This window comes from Loxodonta africana, chromosome 18 (assembly GCF_030014295.1).
Source record: "Loxodonta africana isolate mLoxAfr1 chromosome 18, mLoxAfr1.hap2, whole genome shotgun sequence".
NCBI lineage: Eukaryota > Metazoa > Chordata > Mammalia > Proboscidea > Elephantidae > Loxodonta > Loxodonta africana.
Genome location: NC_087359.1, coordinates 69,912,880 through 69,930,750, shown reverse-complemented (window position 1 = coordinate 69,930,750; position 17,871 = coordinate 69,912,880). Strand labels below are relative to the sequence as shown.

The window sequence follows — 17,871 nt, the reverse complement described above, 5'->3', positions numbered from 1 at the left end:
CGGCCTCTCTGTTGCGCGCCCCTCTCGGCGGAGCCCCGGCCCTCGGGCTGCTCGCAGTGCACCGGGCCCCGCGAAGTAGAGGGCTCCGGGCCGTCCGCAGTGACGACAGCCTCTCACGACCGGCCCGGGGCCGCTGCCAGGGAGGGTTTGGACGCCACGGGCACCCGTCGTTCGGCGTCTCCGCCCGTTCTCCTCCCCAGCCGCACGGCCGGCGGCGCCCTTGACTCCGGAAGAACTAGCCCTAGTCGCCGGATGTGACGTGCGCGGCTGAGGCGTTCAGGAGGCCGCGGAGAAAGCGCAGAGCAGGCGGGTAGGGAGGGGCGGGGGCCCGGGGCCGGCGAGCAGGGGGCGGGAGCGCCGAGGCTGGAACCCCTGGCGTCGCCCGGGCACGCGGCCGAGCCGTGGCTGCGGCCGGGCCGGCTAGGCGCCGGGGACACGTGACCGGGGCGGCGGGCGGCCGGCGGCCGGGCGGGCTTCCCCTCGGCCGGGCGCGGTCCCCTGAGCGCCCGCCTCCCCGCAGGCCCCGTCCGAGGTCTGGCAGTCAGTGACAGAGCCGGGCGCCCACGGCCCGAGCGTCCCCGGCGGCACCATGCCCGCGCTCCTGGAGCGCCCCAAGCTTTCCAACGCCATGGCCAGGGCGCTGCACCGGCACATCATGATGGAGCGGGAGCGCAAGCGGCAGGGTGAGCTGGGGCTAGAGCGGGCGGGCCCACGGGCCGGGGAGACACCACCAGCCCGGGGCCGACTTCACCCACGCGCAGCCCCGGGTGCCGGCGCCGGGGCTGGAGGAGGGATGCGCAGCCCCGCTGTGTCCAGAGGCCGGGTCTGTGCTCCAGAACTCTTGAGCCGGGAAGGACCTTGGAGAGCACCTAATAAAACCTTCGTCTCCCTCTCCCTGTCCTCTGTTGCAGCGATGGGGAAACCTGTGCCCTCAAGGGGGAAAGCGCTATTACTTAGGGCATACCGTAGCGCTGGGATAACCTAATTCTGCTGGCTCTTACTGTCTACCTTTTTCCTATTTTAATCACCCTGCCACTTCTCCTATTCTGCTCTACTTTTCCTCCAGAGGAAGAAGAGGTGGACAAGATGATGGAACAGAAGATGAAGGAAGAGCAGGAGAGGCGGAAGAAGAAGGAGATGGAAGAGAGAATGTCACTAGAGGAGACTAAGGAACAAGTAAGCAGTTCCTCGGTCCCTCCCAGCTCTGCATTCTTGTCTTGGCTTTCCTGCCTTCATCATCTTCTCTATCCTCCACTTCCAGATTCTGAAGTTGCAGGAGAAGCTTTTGGCCCTACAGGAAGAGAAGCACCAGCTTTTCCTGCAGCTCAAGAAGGTCTTACATGAGGAAGAAAAACGGAGACGAAAGGAGCAGAGGTGGGTTCTGATAGCTGAAAATAAAATTGGGACAAAAATGGAACTGGGTCAGGTAACCAAAGATCAGTTTAACGGGGAACTTGTCCTTGACTTTGACCTTCCTTTCACTCCAGCGACCTGACCACTCTAACATCAGCTGCGTATCAGCAGAGCCTGACTGTTCATACGGGAACGCACCTCCTCAGCATGCAGGGTGAGGACAAAAAAAGCCATGGGACAGAATGAGCCCTCCTGAGGGCGCAGCCTCCCATTGCAGCATCACGAAGCACCTATCCCTTTCTAGGGAGCCCTGGAGGACACAATCGCCCAGGTACCCTCATGGCAGCTGACAGAGCCAAACAGATGTTTGGACCGCAAGTGCTTACTGTGAGTGGGGTAGGGTTGGGTGTGTAGCCATTACTTTTCCCTGTTGCTTCTTTCAGCCAGACCTGTGTATCTGCACTACCAGTATTGGAATCATGAACGTATTAAGCGCTGTGGGGGGAAATAGGACCTAGAGAGATATGTGCAAGTCAGAGCGTCTGCTTTCAAGGGGTTGACGGGCAGTGAGTTCTCACCCTCCCTCTTTAGACCCGACACTACGTGGGCTCAGCAGCTGCTTTTGCAGGGACACCAGAGCATGGGCAATTCCAAAGCAGCCCAGGAGGTGCCTATGGGACTGCTCAGCCCCCACCTCATTATGGGCCCACACAGCCAGCCTATAGTCCCAGTCAGCAGCTTAGAGGTGAGTGGTGGGAAGAGGGAGGCCCAGAGGGAGGACCGTTATAAATGGAATAAAAGGAGGTTTTAATGGCCGTGCCTGCTTTTCTCAGCACCTTCAGCGTTTCCTGCAGTACAGTACCTGTCTCAGCCACAGCCACAGCCCTATGCCGTGCACGGCCACTTTCAGCCCACCCAGACAGGTGATAACACCCCATACAGGAGACCCAGCTCCATGAGTCTTCTCTTCCTCCCTGTCCTATTTTCATCCTCTTCTGTTCGTTTCACAAACCCCTTTAGGGTTTCTCCAACCTGGGGGTGCCCTGTCCTTGCAAAAGCAGATGGAACATGCTAACCAGCAGACTGGCTTCTCTGACTCAGTAAGTGTGGAACCATGGGAGGCCAGGGTAAGGACTATGCCAAGGAGAGGCCCAGGCTGCCTCAGGACCCAACTTTGTTCTTTCCTAGTCCTCCCTGCGCCCCATGCACCCCCAGGCTCTGCACCCAGCCCCTGGACTCCTTGCCTCCCCCCAGCTTCCTGTGCAGATGCAGCCAGCAGGAAAGGTGAGGATGGTAATCAAATGGTCAGAATCGCTACCAGGAAGACTGGACTGGGTAGGACAGGTGGTGCCCCCCCCCCCCCCCCCCCAGTTTTCCCTTTCTTTTTGAGGGTGGATACCAGTAAGGTTATTGAAGTGGAACATGGGAGAGTATGCACACTGACGAAAGTCCTCATGTCATTACCACTACCAGTCGGGCTTCGCAGCCACCAGCCAACCTGGGCCTCGACTTCCTTTCATCCAGCACAGCCAGAACCCACGTTTCTACCACAAGTGACCAGATTCTATCTTCAGCCTCACCCCCACCACGGGTGAGGGCTCCCTTCCATGTGTCCCAGACCAATAAAATCTACCTGCCACTGCGCCTGGCTGCTGCTGTTTGTGTTGCCTCCAACCCAGCTGTCTAGAACAGGCAGCTGCCTGGGGGTGGAGGGGCACCTGGCTGGTCAGGTCCTGAGCAAGTCATTGGTACACAGTTAAGTCAGTGGCAAATTGAATCAATTTCTGGCTTCCAGACAGCAAATACCCATTTGCCTCAAATCCCCGAAGAAGTAACTGAGTTAGGGACTTCATATTAAACTTGTTTTATTCAGGTTTGATTTTAACAAATGTGTCGGGGAGAGGGCCCGCAGGGAAGGGTGAAGCCCGTGGGGCAGGGCCCTCCCAGATGCCTGAGGAGGGAGCAGGCCCCTCCCCTCTCTTCCTCTTCCCTCCCCATCTAAAGGGGCTTGGAGAGAGATACAGGCAGGGGAAGGGACTGGTCCCCAGTCTGTGGGGCTGGTGTTTCAGGGGAAAGGGCAAAGGACTATGGAGAACAGGGGACCAGACCAGGAATGAGTGAGGGAAAGGCTGAGAGGACCATTTGCCAGAATCCACAGCATTCTGATTGCAGATTGAATTAAAAAAACAAAAAAAACAAAAAAAACAGGAACAAAAAAAACTAAACCACAAGCAGCACCCACCCCTTCTCCCCCAACAGAGCTGTAGTACGAGGGGAGAAGAGAAGGGCAGCCTCACCAAGGCCATTGCTTGCTCCTGGCCAAGGGAGCGGGGTGAAGGGCAGGGGAGTCCCCGACAGATTGGGGGGAGAAACCAAAATAAAACATCAAATAAATTGTATAGGAGTCCAGCCAAGGGCCAGGCCAGAGCTGGGCCAGGCTGGGGGAGGGGGCCTCTGTAGGCTCCAGAATCACTGCTGCCACCACCGCCACCCTGGGTAGGAGAGAGAAACCAGGTAAGACAGTACAACACCTTCAACACAGGAGACAAGGTGGGGAGGGCAGGACCATTCTGGGGGCAGACAGTAAGCCTTGGGCCATTAAGAGCAGTGAAACTCTTTGTCTGATGGGGGTAACAAAGTGCTGGTGGGGAGAGGCCGTCACACCTGCTTACCTGGGAGCCAGTTATTTTGCCATGGCCTTGATTGCAACAGCTGCCTCCTCTGTCATGGCAGACAGCACTGTGATCTGAGGAAGCAAGAGAGGACCACTGAGCAGATACCCAAGCTCAGAAAGAAGCAAAATGAGCAAAGGTGGGCATAAAGGAAAGGGAGAAGGGGTGCGCCATACCAGGATCTCTTCTCCACAGTCATACTTCTGCTCGATCTCCTTGCCGAGGTCTCCCTCAGGCAGACGAAGGTCCTCCCGCACCTCTCCACTGTCCTGGAGCAGTGATAGGTACCCATCCTGGATGCCAATCAGCTAGGAGCAGATAGGGAAGGAAGCTGAAGACAGCTCCAAGTAGTCTGAAGACAAAGCCTCCATGGGCAAACTGGGGTGGCAGCGAATAGCTAATACCAAATATCCTTCCTGTCATTTCCCTCCTCTCCTACAAGCAGCTCTGGTCGTCCCCGCCCCCCGCCTCATAAACCACTAACCCAGGCTCTCCCAGACCATCTACATACCTGGAAGTCATTCCTTTTGATGTTGGGGACATCCATATTATGAGTTGAGGGGCAGATATCTTCATATTTCTTCCCAGTAAAGATGTCAATACCAACCAGGTGAACCTGTATGTATGTATCACATCAAAGAAAAACCCGAACTAACTCTAGGCTAGAGGAAATAGACTCAGTGTTCCAGGCTGGTGAGGAAAGGCAAACTAGGATGTTAGGGCAAAGATACGGGGAACTGGAATTGAACCAATTCAGGAAAGAAATACTAAAGCCTCTAAAAAAAAAAAAAAAAAAAACCTGAGGGAAAAAATCCCACCATTGAGATTGGGGTTGACAATACAAGGGAAATTGACAGGCAAGCTTAAAAAAAATGAAGTTACCTTTAATTATCAAGATTTAGACAAGGTGCTAAGGGTCCAGGGAAGTGGGAGGAGTCTAGGTAAAAGGAAAGGATTTTCTGGACACCAGCCTAAGGAGATGAAAATGTGGGAAATAAGGAACAGAGAAGAGAAGGAACCGAAGAAAGACCAAAAAAAAAAAAAAAGAAAAGGCAAGAGGGGAGCAGGATAGGGAAAAAAGACTCAAATTATGCAATTAGGAAAAAAACAAACCAGAATGCAGCACGCAGAGAATTTAGACATCAGGAAGTATTACAGAATGAATGTTAAGTCAACACAAGATGGAAAAACAGTGATTAGGGAACAGAACAACAAGAAACGCAACAAGGATAACCCAGGTTGGGATAGCCTCTTGACAGGAAGAAAAAGCCTGAGGGCTTAAGAGAAACACGGGCAAGAATGTTAAGAACCAAGAAAGCAAAGTGAAGGCAAGGAACTCAAGAAGAGGGGGCTAGCAGAGACAGTTACCCAATAAGAGGTCTAAAGGGAAAGCTGGATTTAGGGAATGGGGCAGCAAGGTGACGTGGAGGCTCAGAGGTACACTGGAGCCCCTCTAGAGGAAGGCTGCATTCTGTGTTAGGACTAGAAAAACTGGGGGCAAAGTTATGAAAACAGCACCAATAAAGACTCCAAGGAAGAGACAAACAGAAAAACTGAAAGCCAGGAAACCAGAAATAAGGAGGACCAACCAAATAGAGGCAAAAACGGTCAAGAAGAGCAGCTGGCATACTAGTACGAAAATGAAGAAAGAAAAAGGATTACCAGAAAATGATGTAGGCACAGAGATATCAGCATGGGAAAGGCCGAAAACTTGGGGAACAAATATAGTCTGAACAAACATAAGGACTGAATGTGGAAAAAGAAGAACTGGACAGGTGCAAAAGGAGGTACAGGGCCAGGACTGTCGACAGCTTGTTACTGGAAGCCCCATGGACACTGAAGTTGTGGGGAAGGCAAATGTGGAGAAGTGAAATTCTAACCTTGGCGTGGCCATGCTTGCCAGTCTTGGAAGTAGACATCTCGACGATCTTACATGGCCGGCCTTTGAGCACCACAAAGCCATTCTTACGTAATGCTGAGCACTGCATTGGGAAGGTGGCTGAGGCCCCTGCATCTCCTGTTTCGAAGTCCAAATCATCTGCCATTTTAAGAGGCTTCGATTCCAACTGGAATCAAGAAAAGAACTGGGGTCAGTAAAGATGAAGGGTAACAGGACCTTCAATCTATCCCACTCCTATGTGGAAACACTGCTCCATTTTCCCCTAAGGCTTTATTACCATACCCACCTAAAATCAGGTCTAAGTTTCTGCATTAAATACTGATTGGAATCACAGATACCTAAAAACTACTGTACACATGGAGGGCTGGATAGCTGGATCCACCTATAGTGGCTTGGGATAGAAAGGATCTAAGGAGTTGGAATACCAAATCTCAGGGATGGGCAAAGGCTGAATTCCTGGGAGAGGGAGGACTTAGGTGTTGCTGAAACCACCCACCCTTCTCCCACACACATACCAAACCAAACCCACCACGGTGGAGTCTAATCAGACTCACAACGACCCTACAGAACAGAGTAGAACTGCCTTATAGGGTTTCCAAGGCTGTAGATCTTTATGTAAGCAGACTGCCAGATCTTTCTCCCGAGGAGCGCCCAGTGGGTTCGAACTGCCAACCTTTCGGTTAGGTTAGCAGTCGAGTGCTTTAACCACTGCATCACCAGGGCTCCTTCCACACACATATCCAGGGCTATAATTAGGTGAGCAGCTATGAGCCAGCAAAAGGGCGGGGCTAATGGGGGGGGTGGAGAACGGAGGACAGGGCCCCACCCGTCTGTTACCACCCCCCCTCCACCATCCACACACAACCTAGTCACTGGTACAGGAAACCACAAGGCCTCTTTGGGGGATTCCCGCCTCCCCAACACGCATTTGCAGATGCGGCTGAGAGGGAGAAAGGAAAGTTGTTTCCTAACCAATCCTCCTGCCAAACACAACGATCTCGGTTCCCGAAGAGAACCCAGGCACCCAGCCTCTCCTCGAGGGCCCTCCCACTTTTCCCAGGATGCATTGGTCCTGTCGGCTTTTCAGGCCTGGCCTGTGCAGTCAGTAGAAAGTGGAGATATGGGGGGCGATGAACAACAATAAAATGAAAGCAAAAAGTTGGTAGCAGAAATTATACCAGGCTACATGAGTTAAAGACTCTTAAAACCGAGGAACTCTCAAATTTGTCACAACGGAAAAGACAGTGACAAGGTGAAGAGCGCCTATCACGGTGAGGAACTCCTCTGGCCGGGGCCTGAAGGCGCTATCCAGACTTGCCGAGTAAAGTTGGGCGACCGTTCAGTCGCCCTCGGTTTCCCCACTTCTCCAGCCTCCCAGCTCAGAGTGCCACTTACACCTGGCCGGACGCCTCACTTCACATGAGGAGCGGGAGAAAAGCTTCCAAAGGCCGGTGAAGTGGGGGAGCGCTAACATATGCCCGCAGCGCGCTCTTCAGGGCTGTCAGGACGCGGGCCTCGAGCGGCTCCCACTCCCCCCAATTCCAGGCTCCTTTAGACACCCGCGAGGCCCAAGCCTCCCCGCACCGGGGGTTGCCGGCTCCCGCCCACCATGTGCCCGCCCGGGGCTTCCGGTGGCCAGGACCTGGGGGAGGGGAGGGGTCCCTGCGCTGCCATGCGGCCCCCGTCCACATTCGGCCATGTGGCCTCCGACCCCGAGGGCAGCCGCCCATGGGGGGCACTTCCGGTGCCGCGGCCGCCCCCTCTTCAAAGGCCGCAGCCAGGCCCGGAGCCACGCCGCCTCCCCTCCCCCTCGGCGGCCGCCAGCCCCCCCACATGCCCTCTCACCGAGTCGTCCCCTCCCCCACCTCACGTGTCCGCGCGGCGCCCGGTGCTCAACGGTCCAGGTACCCTTGTCCCGACGGGCCGATCTGGCTCCGGCTCCGGCCCTCGCCCCGGCGTGGCCGCCTGGCGGCCTCTCCCGCGTGGCGGCCTCGCGGCTCGCCGTCCCCCGCCCTGCGTCGCTCCAACGTCACCCGGCCGGCCCCAACCGCCACCCCGCGCGCCAACCAGGGAGCACGCCCGCATTTCCCCGCACCTCGCGCCGCTCCCACACCGAACCCCGTGCGGCGGAGGCCGCCGCTTCACTCTGCCCCCTCCCCGACCCCCGCGTAGTTCCATCTCTCCTCCCAGACCCAAGACAAGGTTCCGCGCACGCGCGCCCAGTCTGCTCTCACCTCGCGCGAACGCACTGACTCGACTCGTCCGCTCGCCGCGAGCCCAACCGCTGCCTCCGAGCCCGCTGCCGCCGCCGCCGCCGCCGCCTCTACCGCCGCCGCCGCTGCTGCACACGGGTCTTAGTACGCAGGCGCCGACTCCCCACTGACCAACCAAGCAGCCCTATGACAGCCGCGCAAGCGTGCTATCTGTCTTCTCCGCCCTCCACCCACGCACTGCGCAAGCGCATAGGCCCCTTCCCCGCTCCACCCTCCCTTCCACCTACCCAACCAATGACGCGCACACGTGACCCCGCCCCTCAGAAGTCCTAAACTCTCCTGACCAGTCAGCAACGCGCATGCGTTCCCGGTTTTTTAATCCCTTCACCCTCTTTTTCTCTCCCTCTGATAGATCCCTAGCCTTACCGGACAGTCCTTGCGCCTGCGCAATAAAGAGCCCTGCACTCCACACCCTCTGTAGGAAACGCCTCGGCCTCAAGGCGCATGCGTACTGGGAATCCTAAACGCCCCTTCCACCTCAGACGTCTTCTGTACGCCGCACGTTGAAAAGACCACGCCACTGTATCGCTGGTCTCTTCTAGAACGCATGCGTCTTAGGGAACGCCCCACCTCAGCTTTCGCCGGGCTTGTACGAAGCTCACGTTTCAAAAAGCTTGCAGTGTGGAGAGGTCCTATTGTCTCGAAACCCGGGGCTTCCAGACCCACACAAGCCCGAGCGAATCTCTGCCTTTCTCTTCCTAGCGCGCTTGTATGGTCAGGTTACCTCCCGTGTCAGCTTCACTTCTTTAAACTGTACGCCACTGTTGTGCCATAGAGTTTCACCTAGAAAGATAGAGCGGTCCAGTCCCAGCCACCATCTTGTTTAAACCACGGTCCGTATTGGTCCCTATGGCTTCGTTAGGGTCGGTTCCACTCCTGAATCTAAATAAAAAGATTTACATATCATTTACATAGCATTTGTATGCTCTGCGGTGTCCAAAATAAACTGTCTACAAGCACCCTTAGAAAAAGTTGTCTATACATAAGAGCGGAATGTTAAAATCCACTGACGTGCTGTAAGTCAGAGAAGATGACCAGGAAGCTGGAAACGAGTTATCTCCGGAGTTGTATTTCTTTGGCCCTCATCCAGTTGAAGAAAGCTGCTTTTCCTGAAACTACTCTTTTCCCCTCCAGTTCCTAGGTTTCTAACAGTACCTCCATGGCTACTTTGTTTGCTCCAATAAGCTAAGTGGACCACAGGACTGTGGGACGAGATAGCCAAAGATCTGAGCTTGGAATTCAAAACTCTTAATCTGGTTCTTGTTTTCTGTGTGACTTTGAGAAATTCAAATCGCTCTTCCTTAGGTTCCTCTCCATAAAACGAAGATAATAATGATGTCTGATCTTCTCTACTCACCAGGATATTGAAACAATCCTGTGAGATGATATAGGGTGAACTGCAAAGACTAACCTGAGTTACTGTCTTTGTGTAATGCATTACACTTTCACCCTCAGTTCCTTCCATTCAGTCTTCTGAAATCCCTGCCCTTTCATTTGTAAATAACTTCTTTGGATGCATTGTTTAAAGGTCCAATGCACATGATCGAGCAATTCCACTCCTAGGTATATATCCAAGAGAAATGAAGGCGTATGTCCACCAAAAACTTGTACCTTAATGTTCATGGAAGCATTATTCATAATAGCCAAACGGTAGAAACTCAAATGTCCATCAACTGATGAACGGATAAGGAAATGTGGTATATCCATCCAGTGGAATATTATTCAGCAATAAAAAGAAATGAAGTACTGATACATGCTGCAACATGGATAAACCTTGAAAGCATTATGCTAAGAAAAGAAGCCAATCACAAAAGACATAGTAGAATTTCATTTATATGAAATGTCCAGAACAGGAAATCCATAGGGACACAGTAGATTAGTTGTTGCCTAGGGCTAAGGGGTTGAAGGGAAATGGGGAGTGACTGTCAGTGGTGGGGGTTCTTTCTGGGGTGATGAAAATGTTGAACTTGGTGAATATATTAAAAACTCCTGAACTGTACACTTTAAATTTGTGAATTATATCTCAATATTTTTTATGTGAATTATATCTCAATAAAGCTGTTATTAAAAAATATACATATATATCGTCCATTATTTAGGAGGAAACCCTGGTGGCGTAGTGGTTAAGATCTACAGCTGCTAACCAAAAGGTTGGCAGTTCGAATCCACCAGGCACTCCTTGGAAACTGCATGGGGCAGTTCTCCTCTGTCCTATACGGTCACTGTGCTTCGGAATTGACTCGATGGCAACAGGTTTGGGTTTGTTACAAAAATATAACAAAATTATAACTCATAAGCAGTGAGTGTTTACGGTAATGGGATATTTGGCAAAGATAACGGGAAGTGGTTGCAGAAAATAATTAATGTAGTTGATATGACTAAATTGTACACCTGAAAAAGGTTGCATTGGCAAATGTTGTATTATATACGTGTATATATACAGATTTTATATGTATCCTCGCTTTAGTATTTTTTTCTTATGATGGTTTACGGGAAAGTTTACAGCTCAAGTTGATTCCTCATTCAAAAATTTATACACATATAGTTTTGCGACATTGGTTTCGCTCCCCACAATGTGATAGCACACTCCCCCTTTCCACCCAGGGTTCCCTGTGCCCATTCGCCCAGTCGCTTTCTGCCTTCTTGTCTCCCTTTGGACAGGAGTTGCCCATTTGATCTCGTATGTCTGATTGAACTAAGAAGCACATTCCTCACGTGTGTTATTTTTTTGTTTTATAGGCCTGTCTAACCTTTGTCTGAAAAGTGAACTTTGGGAACAGTTTCAGTTCTGAGTTAGCAGAGTCTGGGGGCCACAGTCTCAGGAGTTCCACCAGTCTCTATCAGACCAGTAAGTCTGGTCTTTTTTCGTGAATTTGAATTCTGTTCTACATTTTTCCCCCACTCTATCTGGGATGATATTTTTCTTTAACTTTGAAAAGGAGCTGTTAAACTCCAGAAACATATCAAAAGTAGATTATAGAATTAAAAAAATCAAATTATACTTATTGCTCTAATGCCATGGACAGCAATCACATACAGGTTCAGGTGCCAAATATAGCCAACTAAAACAATACTTACTCAGACACTCTTCTTACAACATCTCTTGATTTTTCATGAGACAGTTTGATGAAATAGATTAGAATGATGAAAATGAAATGTTATTACTCTTAAAATAAAACACAATGATACATAACCACTTACCCATTGCCATTGAGTCAATTCCAACTCATAGCAACCCTATAGGACAGAGTAGAGCTGCCCTGTAGGGTTTCCAGCAAATGTCTGATGGATTCCAACCTTTTGATTAGCAGCCAAGTTCTTAACCAGTCCACCACCAGGGCTAGGCATGAACATTAGGCATTTTAATTCATAGTACTACTTGACAAATTATAGGCTGATATGGTTGTAAACTCTTGAGCTCTTTTTTTTTCCCCAACACCTTTATGACAAACATTGAGGAAAACGATTTAAATATAAATTAATTATTTCTTGTTTTATAATCCTGTCTAATCTTTGTCTAAAGAGTGGGCTTTAGAAATGGTTTCAGTTCTGGATTAACAGTGCATCTGGAGGCCATAGTTTCGGAGGTTCCTCAGTCTCTGTCAGACCATTGAATCTATTCTTTTTTGTGAATTTGAGTTCTGTTCTACATTTTTCTCCTGCTCTGTCTGGGACTGTCTGTGTGTTCTCCATCAGGGTGGTCATTGGTGGTAGCCGGGCACCATCTAGTTCTTCTGGTCTCAGGCTGGTGGAGCCTCTGGTTCATTTGGTGCTTTAGTCCTTTGGTCTAGTATTTTCCTTGTGTCTTTGGTTTTCTTCATTCTCCATTGCTCCGAGTGGGATGGGACCAATTGATGTATGTTATATATATTTTTATAACAATAAACATAAAAAAAATTGTCATCTTTGTATGACAGTACATACCATGCATAATGTGAATGAACTTAATTAGTTCATTCCTCTCGGACATTCATGAAGTGTCCTAGCTGAGCTAAGGCTAAGGCACAAGCTCTGTGATTGCAAAAAAGGGCTGAGTAATCACAGCCCTCAAGAGCTTCCATTCAAAACAGGAGAGGCACAAATAATCCTGACAGAAGACTAAGGCATACTCAGAGGAAGATAAGGGCAAATACTGTAGATAATGAGAAGATCACCACCTGGGAAGCCCATCCACCAGTGGCATTGCATCTATGAGATCGACACAGTCCAGGCTAGAGTCCTCAGCTTTATAAGCTCCAACATTTTATTTTGCCGAGCCTCTCCTGACCTACCAGACTCAGTCAACTTCTCATGTTATATGTTTTCATAGCAAACATTAGAGCAGTTATCAGGTCATTATATTCACTTATTTAATTATTTTATCAATGTCCAGTCTTCTCCATTAAAATGTAACTTTTTTTTTTTTTTTATATAAGGACAGGAACTATGTCTGTTTCGTTTACTATTGTATCCCCAGCTCCTAGAACTGTGCCTGGCAAATACTTGGTACACTGTAAATATTAGTTGAATGCTGAATAAAGGTACACCTGATTCAAGCTAGCCATATTCATGATAGATTGACAAAGAAATGGAGATATCAACTTATCCATTTGTAAATAGTGAAATGGTCAAGGGCACCGGAACATCTGTGTTGGCTGGTCAGTCTGTCCACTCTTTTTAAAAGAAAATATAACTTGCAAGAGAAAATCCAGGCACGGATCCTTGGAATCAATAAGGAGAATTAGTTGCACCTGCTTTGTTACTAGTACCATAGAGTTCTAAGAGCATGGTGCATTTGTCTTCAGGGTAAGAAGAGGCCTGTCTGTCCCCTTCAAGAACAACACTAGAACATTAATGATACTGGATCATGACTCCCCTGAACACTAGTTAAGAATCTCTCTTTGACTGGAGGAACCCCAGAAGGCATGGCTCCCGGACTTTCTGTTAACCCAGAACTAATACTGTTCCTGCAGTCAATTCTTCAGACAAAGAATAGACTGGTCTGTAAGACATAAAGTGATACTCATGAAGAGTGTGCTTGTTAGTTCAAGTAGATACAAGAGACTAAGTGGGCAGTTCCTCTCCGGAGGTGAGGTGAGAAGGCAGAAATGGATAGGAGCCAGTTGAATGGGCACAGGAAATTCGGGGTGGAAAGGAGGAATGTACAGTCACATTATATGGGGAGCAAGTAGGGTCACATGTATAAATTTTTGTATGAGAAAAGTAACTTGAGCTGTAAACTTTCACCTAAGGCACACACACACACACAAAAAGAATCTCCGTTTAGCTTTCTTTTCTGTTTTGCATGCTAAGCATTCTTCCTCTGTTCATATAGAAGTTTCTTTCTTGAGAACTAGTTCAAATATAATTGATCAGATTCTATCTCGTCTTAATGATACTCACATTCCTTTCCTACCTTCTTGGTCACTAAGATTAGAATTCAGATAAACCAAAAAACCCAAACCCACTGCCGTCGAGTCGATTCTGACTCATAGAGACCCTATAGGACAGAGTAGAACTGCCCCACAGAGTTTCCAAGAAGCGCCTGGTGGATTTGAATTGCCAACCTCTTGGTTAGCAGCTGTAGCACTTAACCACTATGCCACCAGGGTTTCCAGAATTCAGATATTCTTTTTTTTTTTTTTTTTAATAATATTTTATTGTGTTTTAGGTGGAAGTTTACACAGCAAATTAGGTTCCCTTTGAACAATTTTTACACAAATTGTTCCATGCCATTGGTTACGATTTTTACAGTGTGTCAGCATTCTCATTATTTCCATTGTTTATTCTGTTTCCATTGATCTAGCTTCCTTTCCCCTTCTTGTCATTTCCTCTTTGCTTTTGAGTAACTGTCACCATTTGGTCTCATACAGTTAATTGTTTAAGGGAGCACATTACTAACAGGTGGCATTGTTTATAAGCCAATCTATTTGGCTAAAAGGTGACCTGCAGAAATAGCTTCAATTCCAAATTCAAAAGGTATCTTAGGGTGATAGTCTCTCAGGTTCCTCTAGTCTCTACCAGTCCATTAGGTCTGACCTTTTTTCAGGAATTTGAGCTTTGTTCTCCATTTTTCTCCCATTCTATTTGGGACCTTCCACTGTGTCCCTAGGAAACCCTGGTGCTGTAGTGGTTAAGTGCTACGGCTGCTAACCAAAGGGTCAGCAGTTCGAATCCGCCACATTCTCCTTGGAAACTCTGTGAGGCAGCTCTACTCTGTCCTATAGGGTTGCTATGAGTCGGAATCGACTCAACAGCACTGGGTTTGGTTTGGTTTTTTGGATTGTGTCCCTGGTCAGAATGGTTGGTATTGGTAGCTGGGCACCATTTAGTACTTCTGGTCTCAGGTTAGAAGAGGTTGTTCGAGAATTCACATATTGTTGTTTTTTTTTTTTTTGGTATTAGACAAAGGTTTACAGAGCAAATTAGTTTCTCATTAAACAATTAATACACGTATTGTTTTGTGACATTGGTTTCCGAGAATTCAGATATTCTTGGTAGGCTCTCCAGCTATCCTTCTATAGATTTTCAATGACTTTGGATGATGTATGTATTAGCAATTAATCTCATTCATTATTTCCTCATTTCTTTCTCAGAAGGTAACAGTTTAGAGGCCACACATGTTTTGCTGAGAAAGAGGTTTGCCGACTAAGACTATATCTATTCTGGTAGACTTTCAAAAACTTTTTTTTTGGAAATAATTTAGACTTACAGAAGAGTTGCAAAGATAGTACAAATAGTACTTTAGGGAGCACCAGTGAAAAGTTTTTAATGTGGACCAATGGAATGGGGGAGGCTACTTGCATAGGTTTATAAGAACCAACTAACTGTGTGTATCTCTTACCAACTCCATTTTCAATGACATCTTGTTGGTAGCTTGAAATCGGCCATGGTGAAAGTATTTACGCCATGGAAATTGACAGATGTTGCAAATCAGCCCCTACTTCCCCAGAACTGGTTGTTAAACATTTACCAACACAACACTGATAGGGACCACTGACAGGGAAGGGTGGTCTGTTGTATACAAAATGAAAAAACCAAACCAAGTTGCCCTCAACTCTGTTCTTACTCATGGCCACCCCATGTGTGTCAAAGTAGAGCTGTGCCTCACAGGGTTTTCAATAGCTGATATTTCTGAGGTCGATCACCAGGCCTTTCTTCCAAGGTGCCGCTGGGTGGACTCAAACCTCCAACCTATTGGTTAACAGTGAGTTAACCATTTGTAGCCCTCAGGGACTCCCGATGTATACAAACTGATGTGATATTCACGTAGTCCAGCAATGGTGTGAGGGATGGGCTGAAGGAGAAAGAGACAAAGTAAGAAGGCCCTTAACAAGCTGCCATGGTGGGCCAGATGTCAAGTAATGAGGGTCTAGCCTAGGGTTTTCGGAGGAAGGCAACATTTTAATAACTGGATCTTGAAAAATGGTGGAATTTAGGGGGGGAAAAAAAAAGGCAGAAATAAGAATGAAGGGCATTCCAGACAAAAGGAATAGTGAGAACAAAGGTGTGGAAGAAGATATGCTCAGCGAATAGAGGAAAAGAGTCATGTCAGGGCTGGCAATGGAGAGCAGAGGTGCAAATGAAAGGTAAGGGGGAAAGGGAGGCATGGGCGAGATCACAGAATCTTGAATCTGTGCAAAGGAGCAAGACCTTTCTTTCTATAGGGAACAGGCAATGCCAGTCACTGATGTGGCTGTGCTCCAAGAAGCTCACACGAGAAATGGGTGACAGAGAAGTGAAAATGGAACTGTACTGGAAGCAGGAGACCAGGGAAGAGTAGTCCAAGTGAAAGAGAATGAAGGCCTGGATCTGGGTAGGGAGGTGGGGAGGAAGAGATGAGTACCTGAGACATCTTGGAGATCTAACTGATGGCACTTGGTAATTAACTGAATGAGGGAGATGAGGTTAAAAGGTGGGGGAAGGGCGGGGAAGGGACCAAACAAGTTGTTTTCTGTACTTCACCTCCCTTAGCTTGAAGGGTAAGGGCTCCAGTTGTATCAAGAGGATATTTTTATGCTATTAAGAAGTTTCTTTTTTAAAATTATAAATACACAAATATTTTTATTATACAAATACAAATTAATTGTAGAAAAATTTTGGAAAACATAGAAAATTATAGGAAAAAAAAAAACCATAAACGCAACACCCAGAGGCAGCTGCTATTAAAGTTTTGCTGTATTTTTTTCCAATCTCCTTCCTACGCCTTTTTTAAAAGTACATCTGAGATCATACTGACCATATTCAGTGTTGCATGTGACAGTAAATTAAGTCAGCTGCTGGAAGAAACTTCCAGATGTAAAGAAAACAAGCAAGGTTTAGGGTGGAGGTGGAAGTTGTCTGTGGTACAAATATTTTACAGTGAGAATTTGCCTTATGAAGGGCCTGGACAGAGGCTATTCTTCCTTTCACCCTCAAAGGTTTGCATAAAAGTCAAATACACCAAACAAACCTTGAGAATGGGCAAACAGGTAGTCCCTTGTTGTGGGGAGAGGGGTGCCTGGACCCTTCTCACAGCACCTAGCCACTGAGATCAGAACAGACACCTTGACTAAATTCACTCGCTTATTCATTTTGCTATTCAATTATGTTAAATGAAATAAAAATGAAGTTGTGTGGTTGACAAAATAGCTTGGGTGATCCAGTGGACAAGGCCCCCCTAAGAGTTGTTTTTACCGAAACTTTTTCTTAAAGCCTAGCTTTCCTAGAAATCAGGCCATACTTGTTGACCAATGAGATTCTGACATCGCTTCCTCACTTTCCAAAGAAATCCTGATAGCGTTTCAATAGTAAATTGTAATAAGCCAATCGGAAATAAGGTTTTGCTTCCTCATTTTGTCAACATAAACCAATCTCTGCTGTGCTGATACTCAGTAGAGTACCTTTCCACATGTGGTTTGGTGCTACCTGATTCTCAAATCTTCTGCCTGAATAAATAGGTTAATTTTATTTTTGACTCAGTTTCTTTTGACAATTATTTCCTTAGAGTGTCTTAAGTGCCAGATATTGGGGATACAGGAGTCTCAAGTGTTGTTGTTAGGTGCTGTCAAGTTGGTTCTGACTCATGGGAACCCTATGCACAACAGAACGAAACACTGCCTGGTCCTGTGCTATCCTTAAACAATAGTCGTTATGCTTGAGCCCACTGTTGGCAGCCACTGTGTTAATCCACCTCGTTGAGGGTCTTTCTCTTTTCTGCTGACCCTGTATTCTGCCAAGCATTATGTCCTTCTCCAGGGACTGATCCCTCCTGACAACATGTCCAAAGTATGTAAGACGCAGGCTCGCCATCCTTGCTTCTAAGGAGCATTCTGGTTGTACTTCTTCCAAGACAGATTTGTTCGTTCTTTTGGCAGCACATGGTATATTCAGTATTTTTCGCTAACGCCATGATTCAAAAGTGTCAATTCTTCTTCCGTCTTCTTTATTCATTGTCCAGCTTTCACACGCATATGATGCGATTGAAAATACCATGGCTTGGGTCAGGTGTACCTTAGTCTTCAAGGTGACATCTTTGCTTTTCAACACTTTAAAGAGGTCCTTTGCAGCAGATTTGTCCAATGCAATGAATCTTTTGATTTCCTGACTGCTGCTTCCATGGGTGTTGATTGTGGATCCAAGTAAAATGAAATCCTTGACAACTTCAATCTTTTCTCCGTTTATCATGAAGTTGCTTATTGATCCAGTTGTGAGG

At 48.0% G+C, this 17,871-nt stretch overlaps 2 protein-coding genes across 4 annotated transcripts; one reads left to right on the top strand and one right to left on the bottom strand.

The window, feature by feature from the left end:
* Window positions 1-244: 244 nt before the first annotated feature.
* GPS2 (G protein pathway suppressor 2) lies at window positions 245-4,846 on the top strand. Its single transcript, XM_003416889.4, has 11 exons — window positions 245-310; window positions 521-683; window positions 1,067-1,176; window positions 1,262-1,374; window positions 1,488-1,567; window positions 1,658-1,740; window positions 1,945-2,098; window positions 2,187-2,276; window positions 2,374-2,453; window positions 2,542-2,637; window positions 2,827-4,846. The coding sequence occupies exons 2-11, from the start codon at window positions 590-592 to the stop codon at window positions 2,908-2,910; spliced, it is 984 nt and encodes a 327-aa protein (XP_003416937.2). The 5' UTR covers window positions 245-310; window positions 521-589; the 3' UTR covers window positions 2,911-4,846.
* EIF5A (eukaryotic translation initiation factor 5A) lies at window positions 3,202-8,659 on the bottom strand. Of its 3 annotated transcripts, none has more exons than XM_010596567.3 (6): window positions 8,565-8,659; window positions 5,906-6,091; window positions 4,537-4,641; window positions 4,202-4,333; window positions 4,026-4,099; window positions 3,202-3,845 (listed from the first exon to the last, which is right to left on the bottom strand). In XM_010596567.3, the coding sequence occupies exons 2-5, from the start codon at window positions 6,068-6,070 to the stop codon at window positions 4,037-4,039; spliced, it is 465 nt and encodes a 154-aa protein (XP_010594869.1). In that variant the 5' UTR covers window positions 6,071-6,091; window positions 8,565-8,659; the 3' UTR covers window positions 3,202-3,845; window positions 4,026-4,036. The 3 variants fall into 3 exon arrangements, with proteins under 3 accessions (XP_010594869.1, XP_064127779.1, XP_010594868.1); XM_064271709.1 differs by lacking the exon at window positions 8,565-8,659 and adding an exon at window positions 8,160-8,287; XM_010596566.2 differs by lacking the exon at window positions 8,565-8,659 and adding an exon at window positions 7,791-7,869.
* Window positions 8,660-17,871: the final 9,212 nt, after the last annotated feature.

What these genes read in the sequence shown, in the direction of transcription:
- GPS2 (XM_003416889.4), top strand. Translation starts at nt 590, where the DNA reads ATGCCCGCGCTCCTGGAGCGCCCCAAGCTTTCCAACGCCATGGCCAGG. An exon ending in TAGAGGAGACTAAGGAACAA is followed by an intron (nt 1,177 to 1,261) that starts GTAAGCAGTTCC and finishes CTCCACTTCCAG; the next exon opens with ATTCTGAAGTTGCAGGAGAA. An exon ending in TTGGACCGCAAGTGCTTACT is followed by an intron (nt 1,741 to 1,944) that starts GTGAGTGGGGTA and finishes CTCCCTCTTTAG; the next exon opens with ACCCGACACTACGTGGGCTC.
- EIF5A (XM_010596567.3), bottom strand. Translation starts at nt 6,070, where the DNA reads ATGGCAGATGATTTGGACTTCGAAACAGGAGATGCAGGGGCCTCAGCC. An exon ending in TCAAAAGGAATGACTTCCAG is followed by an intron (nt 4,334 to 4,536) that starts GTATGTAGATGG and finishes ATCTGCTCCTAG; the next exon opens with CTGATTGGCATCCAGGATGG. An exon ending in ACTGTGGAGAAGAGATCCTG is followed by an intron (nt 4,100 to 4,201) that starts GTATGGCGCACC and finishes TTGCTTCCTCAG; the next exon opens with ATCACAGTGCTGTCTGCCAT.